Genomic DNA, 13,710 nt, shown 5'->3' with positions numbered 1-13,710 from the left:
CCCGGCTTCTTTGTCCATGGAGTTTTCCAGGCAAGAATTCTGGAGCAGGTTGCCATTTCCCACTCTATGGTATCTTCCTCACCCAGGGATTGACCCTGTGTTTCTTGAGTTTCCTGCATTGCAGGTGGATTCTTTGCCACTGCGCCAAAATAATAATTACATAAATGTAAATAGTTTATATACAAAAATTAAAAGACAGATTGGCAGAATAAATTTAAAAATATGACCCAACAATAGTCTATAAGAAACTCACTTCAAAGGTAATTATATAGGCAGGATGAAAGTCAAAAGAAAAAGATTATGCAAACATCAACCAAAAAAAGCCAGTTGTGACAATTATATTTCATTACATGGACTTAAGAGCAAAGAAAATTACCAGGGGCAGAGAGTAACATTACATAAGAGTAAGAAGATAAAAGACACAGCAATCCTAAATATGTATGCACCAAACAATAAAATTCCACAATATGGAAACCAAAAGCTGATAGAACAGAAAGGAGAAATCCACAAATACCGTTAGAGACTTCAACACCTCCTCCACAATAACTGTTAGAATAAACAGGGAATCAAGAAGCATACAGAAGAATTTAGCAACACTATCAACCAACAGGATCTATTTGACATTTATAGCACATTCCATTAACAACAGTACACATTCTTTTCTATTACTCATGCAACATAAACCAAAATGACCTATATCTTGGACCATTAAAAAAATCTCAACAAATTTTTAAAGGGATGAAAATACAAATGACCCTTGAACAACACAGGATTTAGGGGCTCCAACCCTCACCAAAGTCGCATACACAGTGCCTCAGATTCTGTAGACAACCACCCTTGGATTGTACAGGACTATACTACTTACAATGGAAAATATCTGTACACAAATAGCCCCCCACAGTCCAAACCTGTGTTATTCAAGGGACAACTGAATACAGTTGTGTCCTCTGATCACAACAGAATCAAACCAGAACTCAGTAACTGAAAAATAGCAAAATTTCCAACAGTTGGAAACTGAACAACAAACTTCTAACTTCAACAGTTAAAAGAGGTTGTCTCAAGGGAAATCAAAAAATACAATGAACTGGATTACAATATAATTACAGCATACCAAAACTTGTGGGATGCAGATAAAAGCAGTGTTGAGAAGTTTACAGCACTAAATGCTTAATTAGAAAAAAGAAAGTTTCAATAATATCAACTCTCACCTAAAAAACCTAGGGAAAAAAGGCAAAATAAACTTAAAGCAAGCAGAAGGAAGAAAATAATAGATAGGAGCAGAAATCAGTAAAATTGAAAAAAAAAGAAAAAATCAATAAAAGTGAAGTCTTGTTCTTTGAAAAGATTAATACATGGACAAATATTTTAAAAAGAGAAGACATAAATTACTAATATCAGGAATGAAACAGGGGACAGATTTCTAGAGACCTCAGAGGTAAAAATACAATCTACTATATCTCTTCCAATATGAAATTCATAAAATAGTCACATAACTTTATTAAGGAACTTGAACTCATAATTTTAAAACTCACCAAAACTTAACTACACCTATGGCCAATTAATCGATGTCAAAAGAGGCAAGACTATAAAATGGAGGAAAGACAAGTCTCTTCAGTAAATGCTGCTGGGAAAGTGGACAGCCACATGTAGAAGAATGAAATCAAACATTCTTTAACATCATACACACAGAAATAAACTCAAAATGGATTAAAAACCTAACTTTAAGACCAGATAGGCAGAAGACCCTTTGACATAAATCACAGCAGTATCTTTTTCAATTTGTCTCCCAGAGTAATGGAAATAAAAACAAAAACAAACAAATGGGACCTAAACAAATTAAACTCAAAAGCATTTGCACAACAAAGTACACCATAAACAAAATGAGAAAAACAAACCACAGAACGGTATAAAATATTTGCAAATGATGCAACCAACATGGGATTAGTCACCAAAATTTACATACAACTCATACAGCTCAATATTAAAAAATTTAAAAATGCACAGAAGACATTTCTCCAAAGAAGACATACAGATAGCCAAGGAGCATATGAAAGATGATCAACACCACTAATTATTAGAGAAATGCAAATCAAACTACAATAAAGACCTCACACCAGTCAAAATGGTCCTCATCAAAAAATACACAAAACATAAAATGCTAGAGAAAGTGTGGAGAAAAGGGGTCCCTCCTACACTGTTGGTGGGAATGTAAACTGGCACAGTCACTATAGAGAACAGTATGGAGGTTCCTTAAAACCTAAAACTGGAACTACCATATGATCCAGCAGTCCCCCTTTTGATCTGGAGAAAAACATGGTTTGAAAGGATACATCCACCCAGTGTTCACTGCACCACTGTTTACAATAAGCCAAGACATGGAAAACCTAAATGTCCATCCACAGATGAATGGATAAAGAAGATATGGTAAATATATAAAATGGAATATTACTCAGAAAGAATGAAATAATGCCATCGGCAGCAACACAGATGGACCTGGAGATTATCAGACTCAGTCAGTCAGAGAAAGACATATATCACAGATATCGCTTATGTGCACAATCTAAAATGCCTTTCCATGAAAAAAATCAATCAATCAATGTCACCAAAAAGAAATTTCCAGATCCAGATGGCTCACAGGATAACTCTTCTAAATGCTTAAAGAATTAATGCCAGTTCTACACAATCTCTTCAGAAAATAGATAAGCTTCATTTTTTGAAGCTTGTTATTATCCTGATACCAAAACCAAAGGATCAGAGACTTAACTGTAAAACATAAAACTATAAGCTTGAAAAAACAAAAAACAGGAGAAAATCTGAAGGATCTTAACACTAGGTACAGATTTCTTATACTGACACCAAAAGTATGATCCATAAAAGGAAAAAGGAACAAATTAAAATTTTAAAGTTTTGCTCTGTTAAAGACTGTTAACAGAGGAAAAGACAAGCTTTAACCTGTCCCACTTTACTTGTGCTACTTGCCCTACATTTGGGAGAAAATGTTTATAAACCACATACCTGAAAAATGACTCATATCTAGCATATACAAAGAACTCTCCAAAGAAAACCCAATTAGAAACTGGGAAAAAGACATGAAGAGACATTCTATTCAAAAGAATATGAAGAGAGCAAACACATGAAAAATGTTTATCATTAGCCATTAAGGAAATATAAATTAAAATCCTGAGATGCACAATATACACCTATTAGAATGGCAAAAAATAAAAAAGGAAAAAAGTGAAAACATCAAATGGTGAGAAAGCACAGAAACTGGCTGGTGAGAATGTAATGATTCAGCCAGTTTCTTAAAAAAATAAACACGCAACCACCTTGTGACTCACATGAAGCAACAACTCCACTCACGGGCATTTATCCCAGAAAAAGGAAAAATCATGCTGGTTCAAAATCCTGTACATTTATATTAACTTTACTTAGAGAAGCCAAGAACTGGAATCAATCCAGATGTCCATCAGCCAGTGCATGGTTAAACAAACTGTGGTCCCTCCATACCAAGGAATGCTATTAAGCACTTAAAAAAAAAAAAGAACTGCTGTTACACACAGCAATCTGGATGCATCACTAGAGATTATGCTTAGTGAGAAAAGCCAGTCCCAAAAGACTGCATATTGTATGACTTGATTTATACAATTATCTTGACATGACAAAACTGTGAAAATGGAAAATAGGTACATGGTTGCCATTAATTAAGGAGGGGTTGGAGATGTGAGGGAAGTGACTGTGGCTATAACAGGGAGCCAACATGAGGGATTCTTGTATTACAGAAATATTCTGCATCTTGACTATAGCAGTGTCAGTATCCTGGCTATGATAATGCACCATGTTTTGTAGGACGTTACCACTGGAGATTAACGGGTATGGAGAATGCTTCTGTACTCTTATAACGTCTGTGCTTCTGTACTTCTTATAACTGCATGTGAAGAATCTGTGCTGCTGCTGCTGCTAAGTTGCTTCAGTCGTGCCCGACTCTGTGCGACCCCATAGACAGCATCCCACCAGGCTCTTCTGTCCATGGGATTCTCCAGGCAAGAATACCGGAGTGGGTTGCCATTTCCTTCTCCAATGCATGCACGGATGCGAAGTCGCTTCAGTCGTGTCCAACTCTGTACGACCCTATGGACGGCAGCCCACCAGACCCCTCTGTCCATGGGATTCTCTAGGCAAGAATACTGGAGTTGGTTGCCATTTCCTTCTCCAGAAGAATCTATAATTATCTCAAAATTAAAAGTTTAGTAAAAAAACAAACATCTTAAAAAAGAAAGCCTCTTTACCTGCTAATCCTGTAATAACCTGGTCTGTTCATGTAATGTTGTGGCCCCTCCCCTACCTATCATTCAAATCAAATTCCTTCTTTGCTATTGGATTATTTGGTCCTTATTTTACTCAGCAAATATCATTCAAATAAAATTACTCTTGCTAAAGTCATCTTTCAACTACAAAACAAAATGGAAACCTGCTAGTGTTTTGGTTTACTCGCCTCTAAGTATTTGACACTGATGGCAGCTTACTCCACTTCTCTGAAGCTCTCCTACCTCTCCTTCCAAGACAACACTCTCTGTTGGTTTTCCTCCTGCCTTTTGAGCTGCCTCTAGGGGGGTAGGGAAGTCCCCTCTTTCTTTTTCCCTTATTTACTTCCAAGCATTTCTTGTCTTATATATGCTCCTTGAGTATTCTGGGTATCAGCCATTCCATCCACATGTCCTTATCAATATCTAACTATATCAACAACCTCCAGAGCAAGTGTCCCACAGGACACTCAAGCACAGTGTAGTCCACACTGGACTACCTCCTATTCCTGTCCACCAAAAAGAAATCTGTTTTCTTATATTCTTATTAACTGTTACCCCATTCTCATAATATCCTACTCAGAAACCTAGGACTTTTCCTAGACTCTTCCTTTCTCAACCCCAATACCTAAAAAGTTTGAGTCTTTTAAATTCTTCTGAGCATCCTTTTGGTCCTTTCTCTCATGTGTTCTGTCAGTTTCTTATTTAGTCAAACTTATCATCTCTTATTTAGCCTATTTCCTGGCCTGGCTCCCCTCCACTGTTTATACTGTTTACAGGAAATTTTAACTAAAATACAAATTTGGTAATATTACAATGGTGCTTCAACTTCTTCCAAGCCTCCACACTGCTTTCAAGAAAAAGTATAAATTTCTTACCCTAATATGTATGACCTTTAAACCTCAACCTACTTTCCATATTCATCTCCTACAGCTTACCCTTCTCTGCTACTCTCTAGCCTCACAGAGCCATTTGGAGTTTCCTGAACATGCCACGTGGGCTCCTGATGAGTACCTTTATTCATGTTTCCTTTCCCTGTAATACAGCCTTCCCAGTTGGATGGCTCCTATTGCACCTCAGCACTCAGCTCTGGCATCCCCTCCCTGAGAAGTCCTGCTGAACCTCCCATCCCCAGTGGCCTACTGTATTTATTTAGTAGTCTTTCCAGTATTGCCATTATTGATTTCTTTTTGTAATCTCCTCTAGCAAATATTTCCAAGTATTCCTGGAAAGCCACGACTGTGTCTTACTTTATCTCTGTATCCTTGATATCTAATAAGAATGAAGAGTTGAATAAGTGTTTATTAGATTGAACAGAAGTCAATAATTGATTCAGGCTCTATGAAATCAATGAAAGCATTTCTCTTACACTATCTCCTTTGAATCAAAACTCATCCTGACTATACATACAAATCTTCTAATATGATCTACCTGCTACCTGCTAAGTCACTTCAGCGTGTCTGACTCTGTGCGACCCCATAGACGGCAGCCCACCAGGCTCCCCTGTCCCTGGGATTCTCCAGGCAAGAACACTGGAGTGGGTTGCCATTTCCTTCTCCAATGCATGAATGTGAAAAGTGAAAATGAAGTCGCTCAGTCGTGTCCGACTCTTCGCGACCCCATGGACTGCAGCCTACCAGGCTCCTCCGCCCATGGGATTTTCCAGGCAAGAGTACTGGAGTGGGGTACCATTGCCTTCTCCGAATATGATCCACAGTGATGCCTTTGCTCTAATAAGACCATTATATTTACTCTACTTATCTAAACACACTTATGATAAGGTCTCTCTGGTTTCATTTTAGAATGTAAACTTCTGAAGGGCAAGGAATTCTCTAATTCTTAAGGACCTAGAACAGTTATATGTCTCTAAGAACTTTACAAATACTAGCTGAGTCCTTAAAATGAACAGAAAAGATGACAACCCACCGCCCCTTCTACCCCCCGAAAAAAAAGGACCAAAAAGAGAACTGAATTACTAGAGATCATATTAGGCTACTAAAAGGAAATACTGCAGGGACTTCCCCGGTGGTCCAGTGGCTGGGACTCTGTGCTTCCACTGTAGGGGACCTGGGTTTGATCGCTGGGCAAGGAATGCAGATAATACCACTCTTAATGGCAGAAAGTAAAGAGGAACTAAAGAACCTCTTGAGGGTGAAAGAGGAGAGTGGAAAAGCTGGCTTGAAATTCAACATTAAAAAACCTAAGATCATGGGATCCAGTTCTATCACTTCATGGCAAATAAAAGGGGAAAAAGTGGAAGAAGTCATAGATTTTATCCTCTTGGGCTCCAAAATCACTATGGATGGTGACTGCAGCCATGAAATTAGAAGACTTTTGCTCCTTGGGAGGACAGTTATGACAAACCTAGACAGCATACTAAAAAGCGGACAATGGTCTGTCTTAGTCAAAGCTATGGTTTTTCCAGTAGTCATGTATGGATGCGAGAATTGGACCATGAAGATGGCTGAGCACTGAAGAACTGATACTTTCAAACTGTGGTGCTGGAGAAGACTCATGAGAGTCCCTTGGAGATCAAGGAGATTAAACCAGTCAATCCTAAAGGAAATCAACCCTGAATATTCATTGGGAAGACTGGTGCTGAAGTTGAAGCTCCAATACTTTGCCCTGATTCGAAGAGCGGACTCACTGGAAAAGACCCTGATGCTGGGAAAGATTAAAGGCAAAAGGAGAAGGGGGCAGCAGAGAATGAGATGGTTAGACAGCATCACTGACTCAGCGGACATGAATCTGAGCAAACTCTGGGAGACAGTGAAGGACAGAGGAGCCTGGCGTGCTCTGTCACAAAGAGCTAGACATGAGTTAGGGACTGAACAACAACAAGAGGGAACTATGAATAGACTCCACATGCTGCAAATAAGTGTTCAAATACCACAAATAAAAGATCCGTGTGCTGCAACTAAAACAAGTTTTAAAAAAGTTTTAAGTTTAAAAATAAGGAAATACTGCAAACGTATCATCTTAAAATAATGAATACTGCATCTCAGGCTTATTAGCCACCCAAACTAACCTTTGTCTTGTTGAACACTCTCCTTCTTCTTCAGCTACCCATCCCACATCAGCAAAAGACACCACTGCATCCTCTCCCGAGGGGCTAGAGCTCCATTCTGTTGTAGGGCTGGTCAGCTGTAAGTTACAAATATGGAAAATTCTTCATCTGGCACCAAAATGGTAGCATGAAACATTTAATTACCTAAAGGAAAAGCTTCACCTCTAGCATTACAAACACACAGGCAGTTTCTCACATTTCCACTGAAGGTCTCCACAAAAGGGACCTTTATTTATGTCATACTATTGTTTAATAATATATGCAATCTCTGAATTAGAATTTAACTTATTCAATTTTTATTTTATAGGTCAAATGAAACTAAAAAAAAAATACCTCTGTTCATCTTCAAACACTAAGAAAATTTTTAGAATCAATTCTTTTCTGAAGAGATGTAGTAAAAAGTATAGCAACAAGAATAAACAAGCGACCTTGCTTTGTGCTAAATCTGGCAATATTTTTTAATTGATATTGCTGTTATAACAATGAAAATACATTTTTAAATGTCATTAAATCTCTTGATTTTTAAATAAAAGTATTAACTAAAGAACTGAAAATACAAATAGCAGTAGACTTCCCTACCGAACCTTAAACACAGAGATAAAGGAACAGAATATTCTGAAATAAATATAACAAAGAAAAAGCATGCAAGTTCTGAAATTTACCTTCAAAACATGGAAAAAGAACTTAAAGTTTTGTAATATGAATAGCCTCAAAGCCAGAAGGCCAATGAATAATAATTTTAAATAGTTATCAGATTAACATAGTATTTCCTATAGGCTTTAAATAAAGAAAATGCAGACTTTTTAATTTACCTTGAAAAAACTGGAAAAAGAATTAAATTTAATTTTTTTATGGAATAATGCCTCAAAGCCAAAAGGCCAATGAATAATTTAAAAATAGTTATCAGATTAATATGATACTTCCTATAGAGTTTAAATAAAAAAGAATATGCGGACTTAATTGAAGTAAAAAGCTTAAAAAGCCAGAGAGAGAGATTTACATATTTACATGTTTATCAGAAAGTCTCTACTGTAACCCATTCTTAGTTTGAACCTTCTTACTATCATTGCAGATGAAGCTTTTGGAAGCTACACTGAATTAATACTTCTTCCTCAACTGTAAAATATACCATACACACACATAATACTAATATGGTTAAAAATTTTAAATACCTTTAGGTGCTAGTTTATGAAGATCAGTTTGGTTACGTAATTCTTTGTTTAGAAAATAAATTTTGTTCTAATACAGTTACTAGTTGGTAGGAAGAAAGGTATATTTATGATAAATCGAGTTTTGACCTGAAGACTTCTTCTCTCCCCATAAAGGTTAAAAAAATTGCTGTTTTCGTCTCAGATAGTTTTGTTCATAAAAGGAAGCAAAATGATACTTTTCTAAGAATACTCAAAAATATAAGTTTTGTGACAGCTTGTCATTTTATAATGTAAAGATTATACAATACTTCTCAATTTTACATCTGTAATACTTCATATATTAAACATGAAATGATGCTTTTTGCACAAACTTTTTAAAAAAAGATTATTCCATGGACTTAGTTTGTAATCTTATTAAACACTGATTAAATGTAATGACTGAATTAATATGTCTACAACATGTACTCAATGAAATGAAAATGTTAATGACACTGTCAAGCACCAACTCCAGAATTAATAATATCTGTATCATTTCTAGTTGACATCCTGCCCCACAAAATAAAGCAGTTTAAGTATTTAAGTTACATATCTAGATTATAACAGTGATTTATGCCACCAAAAAAGCCTAACAAAGTCCCTGGGGAAACCAAACTCATACTAAAAAATAAAACTGAAAAAACAGTAATACTAATCTTTTTTTAAAAGGCCTCTTCCGCTGTTGCTGAAATGTGCATTCAGTAGCATAAGCGTGAAATGACGAGGGCAATTCACTCAGTAAAGTGCTAGTGCAGGTGAGGTCTGCATAGGCACGGGGTCTGAGGGCACGGACTTCTAGCAAGTGTGATGTAGACGCCACTACTGACATGCATGGATGACTGATGGGAAGTTTGAAAAGTAAAGGTCAACTTACTGACGGTTCCAGCAAGGTCCTGTCCTATCACAGCTATTGTTAGTAGGGGGAAAAACAAAACAACAACAGTGAAGAGATAGAAAAGTGTTCTTTTTCAAAATCAAGGGGATTATACAATTTAAAATTAATGTTATCAGTATCCAAAGTCTTTTCAGAAAGTATGAAAAGCATTTCATTCAGAGCAAGATTTAGTAGCACTGTATTTTTTACTAATCTTAAGAAATTCAAATCAACATTTGATACAATTTAAATTATCCAAGATTCAATTATATTTCAAGAATTTTACCAAAGTAACTTTAGGTGATTTAAAACATCCTGATAATGTAAAACTATACTAAAGAAACTGATTTATTAAATAAAATACATAAAAGAAAAATATAAAGTATTGAAATGCTTAAAATATTAGAAGAACTCAGCATGTCCTCATGGGAATTTCATAAAATAAACACACTGGTCCCAGGAACCAGGATTCTCTGTTTCTTGCCAAAAACGGTGTAACAGTAAATATACTCAGTCTATTTTACCACCAGTTGTTTATAGCTAAATGCAAAACATGTATTCTTCAAAGCAATACTGTAAAATATTGATAACAACATCTAGCTTTTTTATTTGTAGATTTAATTATTTCTCTTTTTCTACCAATTCCTGTCATAGTTAAAATATTAAAAGCAGAATTTCTACATTTTAATATAGTGACACCAATAGGTCACAGGGCATGCCTGTGTAAAGAACAACAAATACTCTAGCTGAAATGTAGGCACTAATACTGCTGAATGATGTGGTCACTTAAAAAAAAAAAAACTGAGCATTTATTAACACTTTCTATTCATGACACACCTAGAATGGGGGAGGGAGGAAGGTGAGGGAAAATAGGGAGAAGGAAAAAAGACCTGAGAGTCAAGAGCGAGAGAAATGTGTATCTCTCAAAATAACCCAAGAAGGTAAGTAACAGTATCCCCAGTGGAGAAACAAGTCTCTAAGAAGTCAATTACTGAGAAAGAATAAAATATCATAAATGTTATTTACAGAGCTGGGCTCCAAATTACTATGCCAGGCTACCAAATTTATACACATAACACGTGTAATCTTGATTTGGTTATCCTTAACGGCCATCTTATAGCAAAAATATTAATATCAAGAAATGGACATCACACACAGTATGACATTTCATGGTAGCATACTGCGGATTATCAGAAAGTTATGGATAATGCTGAAGGGCAGGTCCCTGCTAGTCATGGCCTGATAAAAAGTGGTCCACTGGAGAAGGGAATGGCAAACCACTTTAGTATTCTTGCCTTGAGAACCCCATCAACAGTATGAAAAGGCAAAAAGATAGGACACTGAAAGATGAGCCCCCCAGGTCGGCAGGTATCCAATATGCTACTGGGGAAGAACAGAGAAATAGCTCCAGAAAGAATGAAGAGGCTGAGCCAAAGCAGAATGATGCCCAGTTGTGGATGTGTCTGGTGCTGAAAGTAAAGTCCAGTGCTGTAAAGAACAACATTGCATAGGAACCTGGACTGTTAGGTTCATGAATCAAGGTAAAATGGACAGAAATCAGCAAATTTAATACAGATGACCATTATATGTACTACTGTGGGCAAGAATCCCTTAGAGGCAATGGAATAGCCCTCAAAGTCAACAAGAGTCCAAAATGCAGTACTTGGGTGCAATCTGAAAATGACAGAATGATCTTGGTTCATTTCCCAAGGCAAACTATTCAACATCACAATAATCCAAGTCTATGCCCCAACCAATAAAGACGAGGAAATTGAAGTTGAATGATTCTATGAAGATCTACAAAGCTTCCTAGAGCAAACACCAAAAAAAGATGTCCTTTTCATCACAGGAGATTGGAATGCAAAAGTAGGAAATCAAGAGATACCTGGAGTAACAGGAAAGTTTGGCCTTAGATACAAAATTAAGCAGGGCATAGGCTAACAGAGTTTTGCCAAGAGAATCCAATGGTCATAACGAACACCCTCTTCCAACAACACAGGAGATGACTCTATACATGGACATCACCAGATAGTCAATACTGAAATCAGATTGATTATATTCCTTGGAACATTTATCAGCTTACTTCCTTGTTTAATATCTCTCCCCTGAACTATATCCCAGTAAGGGTGAAGATCATGACTGTTTGGTTCATCACTGACCAACAATACCTAACATAATACATGGATCTCACGTTTATCTGCTAAACGCCATGTGGCAGGTGGTTGTTTTCCTTCCAGACTTAGTGTGAGAATTGTAGTGAGAATCTTACACTTGTTTAGTTACAGAACATTCCCTTCTCCACCAATTCCAACAATCACTCTTAGCCATCCCAGAAACTAGCCTGGGGCAGGGTTTCCACAGGAAAAAAAAGAGGTAGTCCAGGTAAAATTACCCAGAGGTCTGCAGGTTGCAGAGCAGGGATTCAAACTCCTATAGCACAGGGCCAAGTTCCCACCCATCCCTTTATCTGAGAGCATGCAAGATCACTTTTTTGTTGCCTTAGGTTTTTTAAGTGTAGTATTTATTTATTACCCCCAATAAGCCACACTTAAATTCCATGTGTTAAACTCAGAAAATTTTAAATTTATAAAAATGACCCTAAAGGTGCTTTAGTGATTACTTTCATATTTGCCAACAGATAGGCATGTTACTGCTTTAAACTTTCTTCAGCAAAGTATGAAAACACAACCTGTAAATAAAGTCCTCAACCCCACTGCAAAAGCTCCTGAAGAGGTTTTTAAAAAACAAATGTATGAAAGAAAGTCAAATATATGAAATTCAGATTTAGTAAGCTTTGGATGACATCTATATTCTTTATAAGCCCTGTTAAGTGTTTTTGTTGGGGGTGGGGGTGGAGCCTTGAGGGTGGAGCCCAAGCATGCTTATTTTTTAAAGCTCCTGGTGATTTAAATATGCACCTAGTATTGAGAACCACTGTAAACCAAAACCTCTGAACCCCATTCCAACAAACAATATAGCAAAAATATATTGAGTGCTTTTACATGCTTTTTTACATTCATTATCTCATTTTTATTACCAGCACAATATTCCCTGTGACCATTAACTGGATTCAGGTGTAAATAAACATGTTGATCTATGTTCTGATCTGTGACCCTATAAATACACAGAAATCAAATTTGTAAAATCACAGAGTTCATTTAGTGAGCCAAATAAGTTTAATTTGCTATTCTGCTGTAAGGTGGCAATAATGATAAAATCCCACCACTGGCATACTTTTACTGTGAACTAATTATGTACCAGTTATGATACTCAGAGTTAGATATCCTAACCCTCACATCACAAAGTAACATTCCTGGCTTGCCCCTCGTTTATGTGAGAGTCTTACTTGTCCAGATAATGGGTCATCTGACAACAGTGAAGAGATGGTATGATCTAGAAGGAACATACTGAGACCTAAGAGTTCAGAGGTGAAAACTGCTGTGAGGGTGACACGGTTGAGGTGCTGCCTGTGAGTGTGGGTACAAGGGAAGGAATAGAAGTGAAAGCCAACAAGAGCAGAGGAAGTAAAGAAAATATGAAACTGTGTTTCCAAAGACACTGAAATCACCCAGGACAACAAAGAACTGGCTTTGACTACTCCTCCTGAATTGACCCATGAATGCTTCATTCTCATGTTTAATCTATTTCAACTTTTGTCTCCTAAACAGGGCCCCATAATGGGGTCTGCTCTCCTTGGGTCTAATGGTGGCTTCCCAGTTTCAGACTTCCTTTAGTCATGTTGGAGTCCTAGACAGTCCAAACATATTCCATATCAATCAAACCCCCACTTAGCCAGAAGAATAGCAAAAATGTTGTCAATGTTATTACTCTGAACTGCATCCCTTATATTTTTCAAAGATTCTCCATTTTTTAAAATTTCTGATAGACTTAGTAAAAACAAAACAAAAATACCAGAGGATACAGAGGAAAAATACCAGACAAATTATCTAACTAGCAGATAAAACACTTTAAGATTGACTTTGAATCTGAAAAGCAGCAGCGCTACAAAGCTGCCTAGAAGCAAAAATCTCACTTTAAACAAATGTCTTGTTTTCTACTACACTCTCAAGTAGGTCACCAGTATTTCTCATACCTTATTCCTCTCTCCTTATGTTAATCTCTTTTCAAATGTAGCTCCTGTACTAAACCTAAAATTCTTTTTCTGCTCAGACCCTTCTAAGTAACTAATAACATTGAGAAAGAGGCTCCTTCCAAGAAAATGAACTTGGCCCTAGTACCTCAGTCCACTGACTGTCAAGGCAGATTTGGGCTGCTACCAGA

At 36.8% G+C, this 13,710-nt stretch overlaps 1 protein-coding gene across 5 annotated transcripts in view; it reads right to left on the bottom strand.

The window, feature by feature from the left end:
• MTFR1 (mitochondrial fission regulator 1) overlaps nt 1-13,710 on the bottom strand; it is a 60,840-nt gene that overhangs the window by 23,194 nt on the left and 23,936 nt on the right. For all 5 annotated transcript variants that reach the window (XM_025001652.2, XM_059893311.1, XM_059893309.1 and 2 more), the window contains 1 exon segment: nt 7,330-7,445. In XM_025001652.2, coding sequence (XP_024857420.1) covers nt 7,330-7,445 — 116 coding nt within the window.

This window comes from Bos taurus, chromosome 14 (assembly GCF_002263795.3).
Source record: "Bos taurus isolate L1 Dominette 01449 registration number 42190680 breed Hereford chromosome 14, ARS-UCD2.0, whole genome shotgun sequence".
Classification (NCBI taxonomy): domain Eukaryota; kingdom Metazoa; phylum Chordata; class Mammalia; order Artiodactyla; family Bovidae; genus Bos; species Bos taurus.
The sequence above is the reverse complement of the archived record's forward strand: the minus strand, read 5'-3'. Positions and strand labels throughout refer to the sequence as shown.